The following is a 15,339-nucleotide window of genomic DNA, read 5'->3' on the forward strand; positions in this document are numbered from 1 at the left end:
AAAACTACCTTCTGTATGGCCTTATTACTATGTTCGAAGATATTTTTATAGCTATTTAGAAGCAACATCCGTTTGCAAGTGACTGTGGTTTATGTGAACAGTTTCCTAGGGGTTTATTTCTAAGGTTCTTATTTTTAAAAAATTATTTTAGATAACATGTTGAATGTAAACCCTGTCACAAAGAAGTGTAATGATTTGTCTTTCTTTTTTTAACCTCCCTGGATAGCCTTACAAACTTCCTTATGGGAGATGTAGGCAATGATTCATTATTGCGACTGCCTGTTTCTCGAGAAACTAAGGTAAGCTAAGTTTGTGTGAAAGCAAAGTCTTTAATGTTTTTAACCTCATGTTTCAACCATTGCCTAATCTTAGGCCGGGGGTGGTGGCTCATACCTGTAATCCCAGCACTTTGGGAGGCCGAGGTGGGCGGATTGTCTGAGGTCAGGAGTTTGAGACTGGCCTGGCCAACATGGTGAAACCCCGTCTCTACTAAAAATACAAAAATTAGCTGGGCATTGTGGTGGGCACCTGTAATCCCAGCTACTCAGGAGGCTGAGGCAGGAGAATTGCTTGAATCCGGGAGGTGGAGGTTGCAGTGAGCTGAGATCACACCACTGCACTCCAGCCTGGGTGACAGAGTGAGACTCTGTCTCCAGAAAAAAAGAAAAATTGCTATGAAATAACAGAATATGAGGAATGTATGGATAATATTTCTTTAAAGTTTATGGTAGTAAGGTTTTTAATTGACTAAACTTTTTTGCTGAATGCAAACAAAATACATTAAAAAACTGCATCAGGGACCTATGTTGATCGTTTTCTGTTAAGGATGATCAAATCCAAAAAGAATTTCAACAGATATTTGGGACCAGGTATAGTGACTCATGCCTATAGTCCCAGCACATTAAGAGGCCAAGGTGGGAGGATCACTTGAAGCTAGGAGTTCAAGACCATCCTGGTTAACATGATTGAGACCCTGTTCCTACAACAAATTAGCCAGGTGTGGTGGCACACACCTATAGTCCCAGCACTTTAAGAGGTCATGGTGGGAGGATCACTTGAGGACAGGAGTTCAGGACCAGCCTGGTTAACATGATTGAGGCCCTGTCCCTACAAAAAATTAGCCAGATGTGGTGGCACAAGTCTGTAGTCCCAGCTACTTGAAAGGGAAGCTGAGAGGGGGGATTCACTTGAGCCCAGGAGTTCAAGGCTGCAGTGAGCTGTGATTGTGTCATTCCTCTCTAGCCAGTGCGACTGTGTCTCTAAAAAAACACAAAGAAACAAAAACAAAAAAAAAATCAAATATTTGGAAATGTGCCAGGAAATTATATTATTATAAAGCTTCAGGTCCTTCTTAAAATTATATAAAATAAAAATGACTGTTGAAGGCATTTGTTATATGTATTACAATATTACCAAAAATTATGACTGTTACTGAAGCCATCTATTGACAAATGAAGGAGAATGATGAAAAGTTGTAAGATGTTTAAATATTTTGCTATTATTCATGATTATTCCTGAATTTTATCTTTTCAAACTGTTGCTACTACTTCAGAAGATAACACATTTTATCTGTTTGGCAAGACACTGAACAATTTAAATTTTAGGTGTGAATCATATTTCCTGTTTCTGTACCTCTATTGTGCATACATATTATACTAATTCTTAACAGGAAAAAATACTTTTTTCTTTTGTACTTTTTTTTGAAGGTTTTAATTTGTTTTAGAGATTGGAATAAAAAAGCTGTGATGATATATAATCCTAATAATAAAATTACTTTGATCAACAGTTTTGAAAAATACCCTTTAAAAATAATAGCTGCAGCCTGGGCATGGTGGCTCATACCTGTAATCTCAGTACCTTGGCAGGGCGAAGTGGGTGGATCACCTGAGGGCAGGAGTTCGAGACCAGCCTGGCCAACGTGGCGAAACCCAGTCTCTACTAAAAATACAAATATTAGCCAGGAAGGGTGATATTCACCTGTAGTCCCAGCTACTTGGGAGGCTGAGGCACGAGAATCACTTGAACTCAGAAGGTGGAGATTGCAGTGAGCCAAGATCGTAGTGCTGCACTCCAGCCTGGGTGACAGAGTGAGACTCTGTCTCAAAAATAAATAAATAAATAAATAAATAAATAAATAAATAAATAAATAAAAGTTGCTCCCTCTCTCTCTGTATATATATATATTTGCCTCATTTGAATATATACATATTGCAACTATATATTATATATATAATATTAAATATATATATATATATTTTGAGACAGAGTGAGACCTGGGCTGGAGTGCAGTGGTGTGATCTCGGCTCACTGCAGCCTCCATCTTCTGATTTCAAGCACTTCTTGTGCTGCAGCCTCCCAAGTAGCCGGGATCACAGACATGTGCTACCACACCTGGCTAATTTTTGTATTTTAGTAGAGATGGGGTTTCTCCATGTTGGCCAGGCTGGCCTCGAGCTCCTGACCTCAGGTGATCCGTCTGCCTCAGCCTCCCAAAGTTCTGAGATTACAGGTATGAGCCACCACACCTGGCCTGTTGCAATATGTTTAATGGTGGTTGCTATGTACCATGCCTTGCGCTAGGCCTACATCATCTTAATTCTTAAAACAGTCTTTTGAAAGTAGTGTTCTTATCCTTCTTTTACAGAAGGACTTACAAAGTTAGTGAACTTAAAATATGTAGCCCAGTGTCATACAGGTAATAATGGAGCTGGACTTCAGACCCAGGTCTCCTCGATCATTTTTGCATTGAATCCCTGTATACCCTGTATTGCCCAACTTAAATCGATTAAATTTGTTTAAGATCTCAAAATTTTGGTAAATGATGTTTTCCAGCACAATGCAATAAAGTAGCACGAGTCACATGTAGTTCTTTAAATTTAATTATAATAGTTAGATAAAATTAAAAATTCACTTCCTAGTCGCACTAGCCACTTACTAAATGTTCAAGTAGCTACATGGAGCTATTAGCTACTTTATTGGACAGTACAGATATAAAACACTTCCATCATCATAGAAAGTTTTGTGCTAATCTATCTAATAGACATTCAGAGACATGGCGTATCATATAGTAAAATGATAAAAGATGACTGGAAGAGACAGATCTATGTCTTCTGTTTAGATAGCAATATGTTTGCATTGCTTCTCTAACTTCTTGACTAATATTTTTGTTATCTGCAAAATTTAAAGTTTTGAATGGATTCATTAATGTTAACTAATGCTGTTAGTAACAGTGAGATTGTTCATTCTTGGATCTTGGGAACTCCTGTTGTAAAAAGCTATGAAATTCTTATGAAGTGTTCTGGCACTTAAACAGACTTCTAAGGCCTTTAAGTTTTAAATACTTGAAATTCTTTAGCAGGAATTATGTCAGAGTAACAAATTGGGGCAAAAAAATTCTGAAGCAAAGATTTGTGTTCTTCTCTAATTTTAAATTTATCTTTTTCCATGTTGTAAGTCGTTTGAAAATGTTTCTGTGGAATCAGTGGACTCATCCAGTGAAAAAGGTAATGCTCAAGGTATTTATAACTTTTCACAAACTTCTTGTAGTTACTTTCTATAAATGTCCTGGATTAATCTCTTCTTGCTTAGTAACCTAGTATATTCATTTTTAATGCAAAATGATATATAAAGTTTTACATATAAAGCTTAAGGGAAATAACCTGCTAGAGTAGATACATAATATGAGATATAGATAATATGAGATCAAGAATTGTGTAAAGCTTTTAACTTGATGAATAATAGAAATATATTTTAAGATAAAAATACGTTATGGTTTGAAACCATTTTAAGTTTAAACTCTGGCCTTTTAATTGTAAATTTGTCATTTGTATTTTTTTAAAAAACTAGTTTTTATTGACTAGTATCTTAGGATCTGAGTGCTTCTTTGTTTGGAGTTATGATGTGATCACATTTAACATATACTTACCTTGATATTTTTGTTTTCAGGAAATTTTTCCCCTTTAGAACTAGACAACGTGCTGTTAAAGAACACTGACTCTATCGAGCTGGCTTTGTCATATGCTAAAACTTGGTCAAAATATACTAAGAACATAGTTTCATGGGTTGAAAAAAAGCTTAACTTGGGTGAGTTGCCTTTTAAAGCATCTGATTTAGAGAATAATAATTAAATTGTTTCTAACTCATTTTTTTCAGATTATGAGTAATAGAATTCCAAATTAGTACCTGTTTCATTATAATGAATAAAACCATTATCCAGAAAAGACTCTTCTTACACTAGATGGAATTATTGAATATTTACTGTGGACCAACTACTAGACCTAGGGACACAAAGACAAATAGAATACTGTCTCTGCCTTCAAAGAAGTCATACTCTAGGGGGTAAAAAGAAATGCAGTCAGATAGTATGGTCAGGAGATAATAGCAACAATAGATGTATGAGTAGAAGGCAATGGAAGCAGAGAAGAAACATTTTAATAGCTAATATTTCCCCAGTGTTTTACAGTTGTCAAAATGTTTTCATAGTCATTATCTTATTTACTTCTTACAAAAACTCTGAGAAGTAGGCAAGACAAGAATTGTTTTTCCTATATTACAGCTGAGAGAGACAAGACAGGAGATTTCCTAAGGTCATATAGCAGATTTGCTTAAAGTCATGTAGCATAACTGGAAGAATATAGAATCTACCCAAAGCCTATGCTCTCTCTGCTATATTATTTGCTTACAATAGAGAATGCTAATCAGAATCACCTGAATAGTCTTGTAGAGGGTCAGTACACAAGCCTAGGTCCTATCCTTCAGAGAGGTGAAATGGAGGCAAATATATTCTGAAAGAGTTTCCCAGTTGATTCTGATGAGCACTAACAATTAAGAAATGCTGCATTAAGAGCTGTGCATGGTGGCTTATGCCTGTAATCCCAGCTATTCCTGAGGCTGAGGTTGGAAGATCACTTGATCCTGGAAGATCACTTGAGCCTGGGAGTTTGAGACCAGCCTGGGCAACATAGTGAGACCATGTCTCTTTTTTTTAAAAAAAAAAAAAAAAAAAAGAAGTATTGCTGTATTATATCTTGATACACACTAGTATTTGTGATCACTTCTTAATTGTGGAATTACTACAAGTAATTTTAGAGTATACAGGGGGGAAAATAAATTGATTTTATCTTCTGATACCCTCTTTGAACTTTTCAGAATTGGAGTCCACTAGAAATGTGGTCAAGTTGGCAGAGGCAACTAGAACTAACATTGGAATTCAGGTAAGTGTTCTGTGAACTTCGGGGGTTCTATAATAAGAAACTACTCATGAACTCCCAATAATTTGCAAAATCAGACTATTTCAGTTAATATAGGAAAGCACTTAAATGCTGATCTTTTTATTGACAAAATTATTTTAAGTTTAGATGGATGTCCATTATGAAAAAATCTAGGAAATATACTTTTTTTTTGTCTTAAGACAGGGTCTCACTCTGTAACCCAGGCTGGAGTGCAGTGGTGTGATCTCAGCTCACTGCAACCTTTGTCCCCCGAGGCTCAAGCGATCCTCCCACTGTAGCCTCCTGATGACCTGGGACTATAGGTGCCCACCATGCCCTGGCTAATTTTTGCATGTTTTTGTAGAGATGGGGTTTCACCATGTTGACTAGGCTGGTCTCAAACTCCTGAGCTCAAGTAATCCGCCCACCTTGGCCTCCCAGAGTGTTGGGATTACAGGCATGAGTCACTATTCCCAGCCAGAAATTTACAATTTTATACAAATACTGATTGTCTTGATAGCTACTACTTTTACTAACCAGTTTTATGATTAATTATAATTAATTTTCTTCTATATTTTTCTCATAGTCATGTTTATGGCTAGTTATTTTTCTGGGGGCAAAGGTCTAAACTTACTTTCCCTTTTTGAAGAAGGGTAGTGATGTGTTTGGAATTCTAGTGTCATTTCTATTGTAAAATTTACTTTTCAATTTTAAATTTTAGGAGTTCATGCCACTGCAGTCTCTGTTTACTAATGCTCTTCTTAATGATATAGAGAGCAGTCACCTTTTACAACAAACAATTGCAGCTCTCCAGGCTAACAAATTTGTGCAGGTAAAGATTAATTTATTTGTATAATGCACTTTTATTTTTAAGCAATGGCATGCCATTAGAAAATTGCTTTTTTCTTTTTCCATTTTAAATACCTTTCACAGCCTCTACTTGGGAGGAAAAATGAAATGGAAAAACAAAGGAAAGAAATAAAAGAACTTTGGAAACAGGAGCAAAATAAAATGGTTAGTATTAAAATGGAGTTTCATGTACCTATTTGTGAACATTTAAAATAATTTGCAGTATATACTGACTTTCCTTGCTCTCATTTTTCTAAAATATTGTCTTAATTATCTTGCAGAATATGCTAAAAACGCTTGTTCAGTAGGATTTCTTTCATATTCTGTGTTTAATACTCTTTTCGGTGTAGCTTGAAGCAGAGAATGCTCTCAAAAAGGCAAAATTATTATGCATGCAACGTCAAGATGAATATGAGAAAGCAAAGTCTTCCATGTTTCGTGCAGAAGAGGAACATCTGTCTTCAAGTGGCGGATTAGCAAAAAATCTCAACAAGCAACTAGAAAAAAAGCGAAGGTTGGAAGAGGAGGCTCTCCAAAAAGTAACGATCTTTTTCTTTTTTATTTGCAAGTTGAATTAGCAGTAATCTGCCAGGAGTTTGGTGTCAAAATTCTGCGTCTGCCAAGACTGCCTGGAAAGGCATGTTAAAACATGGCTAAGCCCATCCCCCAGAGTTTCTCATTCAGTAGGTCAACATTTTTTAACAGGCTCTCAGGTCGTGCTGATGCTGTTGGTGAGGATCCACATTTTGAGAACCACTATGCTGAGACCTGAATTTTGGAGTTTGTGAAAGACTATCTTAGAGAAGGCAGTAGTTTAATATATATTTTACTTGACAAGAAGGTTCACCTTTTAGGCAAGTGTGTGTATATGTGTACTAATTCAGGCATCTGATAGCAAGGATAGGCAGAAGCTTTGTATTATTGATGAAATGTAATTTTACAAACAAATTCTGTAAGATTATATGGAATATAGTAAATATAAATATAAAATGCTATTTCAAATAGAAGCAAATATTTTATAGACAATGTACTAATTATAAATGGCTGTCCATTAAAATCAAGTGCCTTTGAATCACTGACTAGAACAGATTAACTTTAGAAGTATTATTTTGAAAACAGAATATTTCAGAATTTTCAGTTATTTCAGCTTAGCTTTACTATAGTAAATATTTGTTTAAAATATAAATTCTAGTGTTTTTTTTTTTTCTGTGATATTTGTGAAGGTAGAAGAAGCAAATGAACTTTACAAAGTTTGTGTGACAAATGTTGAAGAAAGAAGAAATGACCTAGAAAATACCAAAAGAGAAATTTTAACACAACTCCGGACACTTGTTTTCCAGTGTGATCTTACCCTTAAAGCTGTAAGTAATTTCTTCAATATTTTGAAGGCAAGAAGAAAAGACCATCAGGCAAGGCATGGTGGCTCACACCTGTAATCCCAGCACTTTGGGAGGCTAAGGTGGGAGGATCACTTGAGCCCAAAAGTTTGAGGTTATAGTGAGCTACGATTATGATTACCCACTCTAGAGTGGGTGATCAAGAAAGAGAGAGAGAAGGAAGGAAAGAAGGGAGGGAGGAAGGAAGGGAGGGAGGGAAAAGAAAGAAAGAGAAGTCTCTGTATCTGCAGAAGGGGAAGGTATGCCTGATACAATTCCTGTGGGATTTAGATTCTGAGATTAATGAAATGTGTTGAGTTTGCAGATTGATTTTCAGTTTTTCTTAGTGATATACAGTTTGAATTTCTTTTGATCTGCCTTTCCCCATGTTCTCTGGATTGATGATTTGTTTGGTTAAAATTGAAGTCTGAGAGTTTAAAATTGCCTCTAAGCCACCAGTTTTCTTGGCTTTGCTGACATCATCTGCCAGTGCTCTGAGATATATTCTTCAGAATTGGAGTAAATGAAATATTAAAATTGAACCAAATTATTTGTTTGGAGACAAAGCATTCTGTCCTGAAGTATTTTTATTTACTCTTTAAAATGTTTTTCGTAAAATTAATTACATGGAAAACCTTTTCGTGTATAGTCCACAAGTTTTAACAGTTACAAATTTGTGTAAGTACTACCACAATCAGGATTCAGAACAATACTATCACTTAAAAATGATTCCTTCATGCTACTTATTTTGTAGTCCAACTCTCTGCCCACTCCTAACCCCTGGCAAGTACTGATCTGTTCTCTGCCTTATTAGTTTGGTCTTCTCCAGATTGTCATATAAATGAAATCATACAGTATATAACCTTTTGACTGGTTTATTTTACTCAGCATAATGCCTTTGAGATTCATCAGTGTTATGCATGTATCAATAGTTTGTATCTTTTTATTGCAGAATTCCATTGTATGACTGTACTACAGTGTTTATCCATTCACTAGCTGGACATTTGTGGTGTTTCCAGTTTGGGGTGATTATGAGTAGAGCTACAGAATATTTTCTTATACATTCTTGTTGGACATAAGTTTTCTTGTTTCTCAAGTCAATACCAGGAGTGGGATTACTGGCTGGTGTGCTAAATGTATAGTTACCTTTATAAGAAACTGCCAAACTGTTTTCCAGAGTGGCTATAATATTTTTCATTCTAACCAGCGGTGTATGAGAGTTTTAGTTGTTCTGTGTCCTTGACATGTATCAGTCATTGTTTTTAAATGTTAGCTGTTCCAATAGGTGTGTTATCTAATTGTGGTTTTAATTTGCGTTTCTAAAAATGATTAACAATATTGAGCATCTTTTCAAAGGCTTATTGACAATCTGTGTTTTAGCTATCTTAAAAATTGAGTTGTTTATTTTCTTATTGTTGAGCTTGCGTATATTTTCTCTCATTCTGGAGCTTCTCTTTTTATTCTTTTAGCAGTGTCTTTTGGGGAGCAAGAGGTTTTAATTTTATTGGAAGCCAACTTACCAGTTTTTTCTTTTATGGGTCATGCTTTTGGTTATATCTAAGAGTGCTTCACCTAACCCAAGATCGTAAAGATTCATCCTGTGATTTCTACTAAAATTTCAATAGTTTTACATATAGATATATGATCCGTTTGGGGTTAATTTTTGTGTAAGGTTTAAGGTACAGGTTGAGGTTCATTTTTAGTATATGGATGTTATAATAAAATTATACCCACAGGATTTTACTTTATCGGAGTGACACAGAGAGGTCAGTGCCATTGAAAGAAAAACTTAGGATTTAAATTTCCCAAGAGAAGGGGACACGTCAATCCACACAGGGCCACAAGGGAAATACCAGTTTTGGCAAGCATAAGCAGGGATGAAAGAAAGCTGAGTAGAGTTTTTATTGGGGTTTCCTCAGGAAAGGCAAGGTAAACTGTTTAGGATTGGCTAGTATGAATTTCCATGGACTTTGGAGCATAGGGATGGTCTCTAGTTGTTTGGTACCTGGCCCCGGGGTGATTTAGGACAGAGAAATAATTGGCTTTGTGTGTAAGAGTTAGAGAAGGAGGTGGCTGGATCTATAGACTTGAGACTTGTTGCTTTGCACATGAAAGCTGTGATCCTAGCTGTGCCCTTGGCTATCTCGAGGAATTAGCTAGCCCAGGGAGAGTCAGTCTCTCACTGGCCAGCATGCTTTTTAAGATGTCAAAACTGCATAAAATAGAGAAAATAAAAAACATGGTAAATGCAGATATCCACTTGTTTTGATACCATTTGTTGAAAACACTATGCCATTTCCATTAAATTGCCTCTGCATCTTGGTAAAAATCAGTTGACCATATTTGTAGGTGTCTACTTCTGTATTTTCTGTTTTGTTGCACTGAAGTACTTGCTGTCTTTTTTAAAAAAAAACTTTAAGTTCTAGGATACATGTGCACAACGTGCAGGTTTGTTACATATGTATACATGTGCCATGTTGGTTTGCTGCACCCATCAACTCATCATTTACATTAGGTATTTCTCCTAATGCTATCCCTACCCCAGTGCCCAGCCCCCCGACAGGCCCCGATGTTCCCTGCCCTGTGTCCAAGTGATCTCATTGTTCAATTCCCACCTATGATTGAGAACATGCGGTGTTTGGTTCTCGCTGTCCTTTTTATAAAGCCCCAGTGTCTTGATTATTTTTGCTTTACAGCAAGTCTTAAAATCAGGTGCACAGTGTGGGTCTTTCAGCTTTATTCTTTTATAGAATTGTTTGAGTATTTAAGGTCCTGTGACCTTCCATAAAAATGTTAGAATCAGCTTGTCCATATCTCCAAAAAACTCTTGCCAACATTTTGGTTGGAATTGATATTAAATTTTAGATCAGACTGGGGAGCATTGACTGTATATGTAGCATCTCAGCAATATAAAGTTGCCAACACATGAACATATTATGTCTCTCCAACTACTTAGGTCTTTGATTAAGAAAAAAAAAATCAGCAATTTGTAGTTTTCAACATACCTTTAATAAGTTGTGTTAGATTTAATCCTATATATGTATGTGTTTATTTGGGGGGGCTATTGTGAATGGTCTATATGTACACATAAGTGCATATGTATAGATTTCCTTTATTTAAAATTCCCATCATTAATTGGTTTAGGGGATTTTTTGTTTGTTTTTGTTTTTTGAGACAGGGTTTTACTCTGTCACTCAGGCTGGAGTGCAGTGGTGTGATCATAGCTCACTGCAGCCTCACCCTCCTGGGCTCAAGCAATGCTCAGCCTCCCAGGTAGCTAAGACTACACGTGCATGCCACCATGCCCAGCTAATTTTTGTATTTTTTGTGGAGACTGGGTTTTGTCATGTTTGCCCAACCTGGTGTTGAATTCCTGGGCTCAAGGAATCCACCCACCTTGGCCCCACAGAGTGCTGGGATTACAGGCGTGAGCCACCGTGGCTTGCTGTTTTGTTAATATTTAGAAATATACTTGATATTTTGTGTGTTGGTTTTATATTTTGCAGCCTTGCTAAACTCATTTACTTGTTTTGGGAGCTTTTTGTAGATCCTTTGGGATTCTCTACATAGAAAATTATGTTACCTGCAAATCGGGACAGTTTTATATCTTCCTTTCCAATCTGTATTATTTCTTTTTCTTATTGTCCTAACTATGGCTTCTAGTACACTGTTAAATAGGTGTGGTGAGAGAAGACATCCTGGCCTAATTGTCCATCTTAGGGGAAAAGCACTCAGTCTTTCATCATAAAATATGGTGATAGCTGTAGGTTCTTTGAAGATGCCTTTTATCTGGTTAAGAAATTTCTTTTTTCTAGTTTGCTGAGAGTTTTATCATGAATAAAGGTTAGATTTTATCTAATGTTTTTCTGCATTATTTGATACGTGTAGTTTTGTCTTCAGCCTGTAAATATAGTGGATTACGTTAATATATGAGTGTATACCTAGCTTTGCATCCCTGGAATAAGCCCCTCTTGGTCATGAGGAATTGTTTTCTTTTATATATTGCTGGATTCAATTTGCTACTTTGTTGAGTATTTTTTCTTTTTCTCTCAGTGAAAGATTGATATGTCTAAAAAAAATGTTTTTGTCTGGTTTTGAAAGTGTCAGGGTGATTCTGGCTTCATAAAATGAATTGGGAAGTGCTTCCTCCTATTTTGTTTTCTGGAAAAGATTGTTTCAAATTTGTGTTATTTCTTCTTTAAAAGTTTGATAACATTCCTCCGGTGAAAGTATCTAGGCTTGGGATTTTCTCTTTTGGAAGATTTTTTTTTTACTACATATTCAGTGTATTTTGATATAGACCTATTCAAGTTAGTTATTTCTTCTTGGGTGATTTTTGGTAGCTTGTGGCTTTCATGGAATTGGTCCTTTCTATCTAGGTTGTTGAATTTATGTGCACAGTGTGTCTTGTAGTATTCTCTTACCTTTTAATGTCTCAGTGGGCTGTAGTAATAACCTCTCTTTCATTCCCGATACTGGTAATTTGCATCTTTTTTCTCTTTCTCTCTCATTGGTCAATCTGGCAAGAGGTTTATAAGTGTTATTATCTGTTTAAAAAAGAAATAGCATTTAGTTTCATCAGTTTTTCTTTTTCTTAGTTTTACTGATTTCTGCATTTTATTCTTTATTTCTACTTTCTTTGGGCTTCTTTTGCTTTTTTAAAAAAGTTTATTAAAGCACAAGCTTATGTTGTTTATTGAGACCTCCCTGTGCTTTTCTGATACATTTAATTCTTTAAATTTTCCGCTCTAAGCATTGCTTATGTATAGCCCACAAATTTTGAATTTTGTATTTTCATTTATATTCAGTTCAAAATATCTTCTAATTTCCCTTGAGACTTCATCTTTGATCTGTGGATAATGTAGAAGTCTATTGTTTAATTTCCAGGTATTTGAGGATTTTCTGGATATCTTCCTGATACTGATTTTTAGTTTAATTCTATTATGGTGGGAGAAATACTGGTTATGATTACATTTCTCTTAAATTTGTTACGTAGTTTATTTTATGACCCAGGATGTGAGTCATAAACAAGCAGAAATCAATAAAAAGAAATCAGTAAAATTAGAAAAACAGGGAAAAATCGAAACTAAAAGCTGTTTCTTTGAAAAGATCAGTGATGAATTTTCCATGTGTACACTTGAAAAGTATGTGTGTTCTGTTGTTGACTGGAGTGTTTTATAAATATCAATTGGTTCCTGTTGTTTTAAGACGTAATTTATTTCTTCTGTATTCCTGATGATTTACCTTTTGCTACTTTTATCAGTTACTGAGAAAGGAGTTTTGAAGTCTCTAACATATTGTGTGTTTTTAGTTCTGTCAGTTTTTGTTTTATGTATTTTGAAGCTCCATTGCTTACACAGTAACAATTATTATATGATCTTGGTATATTGATCCTTTTATCCCTAGAAATGTGTCTCTTTTTGTACTGATAAATTCCCTTGCTTTTTATTCCACTTTATTTAATATTGATATGTTATTCCAGTTTTCTTTTGATTATTTTGAGTGTAGCATATCTTTTATCATTCTTTTAATTTTATCATATTTAGAGTGAGTTTCTTATATAGCATATAGAGAGCATATACTTCTATCTTGATTTTTTTTTTTTTAAATCTATTTTGGCACTATCTTACAACTGGAGTGTTTAGACCGTTTATATTTAAGGTAAATATATGTTCAGATTTAGTTTTATCATTTTCTTTCTTTTTTGTTTATGCCTTATGATATTTTCCTTAATCTATTTCCCTTTTGCTGCCTTCTTTTGGATGAATTGATAATTTTCTAGACATATATTTTAATTTGTCTACTGGGTTTTTTATTATGTATCTTCATATACCTTTTTTAAAAAATTGGTTGCACATGTCTGTGTTATTAAGAAGCTATAGTAGCTCAAGTTATATTCCTAATTTCTAAATGTTTTCTGAAGAAAACATTGTGAAGGAAAAAATAGTGTGGATGCTCATAACACCTCCCCTGGCACCACTGTCATAAATTGAATATTGCTTGCAGTGTCTTGGATTCAGTGTCAATTGAATATTGGGTTGCCTGGCCCATGGGTCCAATCACCAGAATGGTTTTTTTCACCTTTGTTCTTATAAAATGAGAAAGAAGTTTAATAAATGAACCAAAACTGAGATTTTGTTTGGTAGAACTCTTTCCCTTCCCTTCTCTTGTTCTAATGACTACAGTGTCTTTTTCAAGAGAATATAGCAGTTACAAACTACTCCTGGCCAGCTTCCAGTTAGGAAATTCAATTTTTATCTTTTTATATAACCTGAGAAAATCTCCCTCTAATTATCATTTAGAAACTTACATTGCCTTGATAACCACAATGGTTGCATGTAGACTTCTATTATTACTTTTTACTTTTGTCTACATTTACTTTCAGTGAAGCTAAATATAAAACTACATCGCTTGACCAATGAAAAAATGTGTTTGATTGTTTATGTTATATAGAGTCAACCAGTTAAGCAGTATATATCAAGACATGATGGTTTTTGAGATCATTTAACATTGTAAATTATCATTAGAACCTCACAATCTTGGTTGAATCTTTGGTTTTTATCTGTTTAAGACTTGGTTGAACTGAGTTGCTATGGACTGTTCATGACCCCCTGCAAAATTAGCATGTTGAGTTCCTAATCCCCAGTGTGATGATGTGATGATATTTGGAGGGTGGGGCCTTTGGGAGGTGACTAGGTGGAGCCCTCATGACCCTTCCCCTTCTATCATGTGAGGACACAGCGAGAAAAGAACAGTCTACGCATCAGGAATTGAGGCCCACACCAGACCCTGAATGTGATAGTGCCTTGGTCTTGATCTCTCAATCTCTACAATTGTGAGAAATAAATCTGTCAAGTCACTCTGTCTATGGTATTTTTGTTGTAGCAGCCTGATGTGACTAAGAACATACAGATGTAGTAGTACATATATGGATTCTGTCATATATGAAAATGGATATTGTGTCATTAAGATACAAAATAAGCATTCTGGTAAAAAAAATTATCTCTTTCATGGAACAGAAATAGAAGTTCTAAGATTACTAGTTACCTGAAAATGTAGTAATGAACTGTGAAAAACTGTTGAAGAAGCCGAGCATTTAATGTGGCTTCCAGAGTTATATGAAAATGCTAGATGCATTAAAACATATACTAGGACAATTCAGCCTAAAATAGATTATTCTATAAATAGCCAAGTTTAAAAAAAATGGTTGCACACTTATCCATATTTATACATACACTTAATTTTTTTACAGTCTACTTAGAACTAGTTTTTTACCACTTCAAGTGGAACACAGAAGCATCACCACCGTAGAAGTTCCTTTACCTAATCTGGGTTGTATTTGATATATGTAAATTACATCCATATACGTTGAAAACCTCTCCAGACTCTCATAATTTTTGCTTTTAAAAGTCATACATATTATAAAGAGGTTAAGAGGAAAAAAGTAGTCTATTATTTACTATTTCTATTCATTCTTCTTGCATTCTAGTGGTTCCATCTTTCCTCTGGTAACACTTTGTCTACAGAACTTCCTTTACCACTATTTTATAGCAGGTCTGCTGCTAATGGATTCACTTGGTTGTGTTTCATATGAGAATGTCTTTATTTCGTCTTCATTTCTGAAGGACACCTTCACTGGATATAGAATTTTAAATACAGAAATCAGTTCTTTCACTGCTTTAAAAATATTGTTCCGCTGCCTTATGGCATCCATAGTTTCTCATGAGATACCAGTAATCATTTGAATTATCATTCCCCAATTGTGGCGTGTGTTTTTCTTTGGCTGTTTTTGTGGGATATTTTTTGTCTTTGGATTTTATCTGTTTAAGACGTATCTAGACGTGGTTTTTGCTGTTTTTCGTGTTTTGGATTGGTTGAACTTCTTGAATCTACAAGTCTGACTC

The 15,339-nt window shown here is 35.1% G+C and overlaps 1 protein-coding gene across 4 annotated transcripts in view; it reads left to right on the forward strand.

Moving 5' to 3' along the window:
• The window catches only part of ARHGAP29 (Rho GTPase activating protein 29), a 74,882-nt gene that overhangs the window by 39,031 nt on the left and 20,512 nt on the right, over positions 1–15,339 (forward strand). For 2 of the 4 annotated variants that reach the window (XM_024233255.3, XM_002810590.5), the window contains exons 5-12: positions 227–299; positions 3,455–3,503; positions 3,946–4,083; positions 5,149–5,213; positions 5,932–6,042; positions 6,144–6,224; positions 6,410–6,598; positions 7,283–7,420. In XM_024233255.3, the coding sequence (XP_024089023.1) occupies positions 227–299; positions 3,455–3,503; positions 3,946–4,083; positions 5,149–5,213; positions 5,932–6,042; positions 6,144–6,224; positions 6,410–6,598; positions 7,283–7,420 (844 nt within the window). Of the gene's footprint in view, positions 1–226; positions 300–3,454; positions 3,516–3,945; positions 4,084–5,148; positions 5,214–5,931; positions 6,043–6,143; positions 6,225–6,409; positions 6,599–7,282; positions 7,421–15,339 lie in introns of all 4 variants that reach the window. The other 2 variants (XM_024233238.3, XM_009247720.4) reach the window with 1 other exon arrangement.

This window comes from Pongo abelii, chromosome 1, assembly GCF_028885655.2.
Source record: "Pongo abelii isolate AG06213 chromosome 1, NHGRI_mPonAbe1-v2.0_pri, whole genome shotgun sequence".
Classification (NCBI taxonomy): domain Eukaryota; kingdom Metazoa; phylum Chordata; class Mammalia; order Primates; family Hominidae; genus Pongo; species Pongo abelii.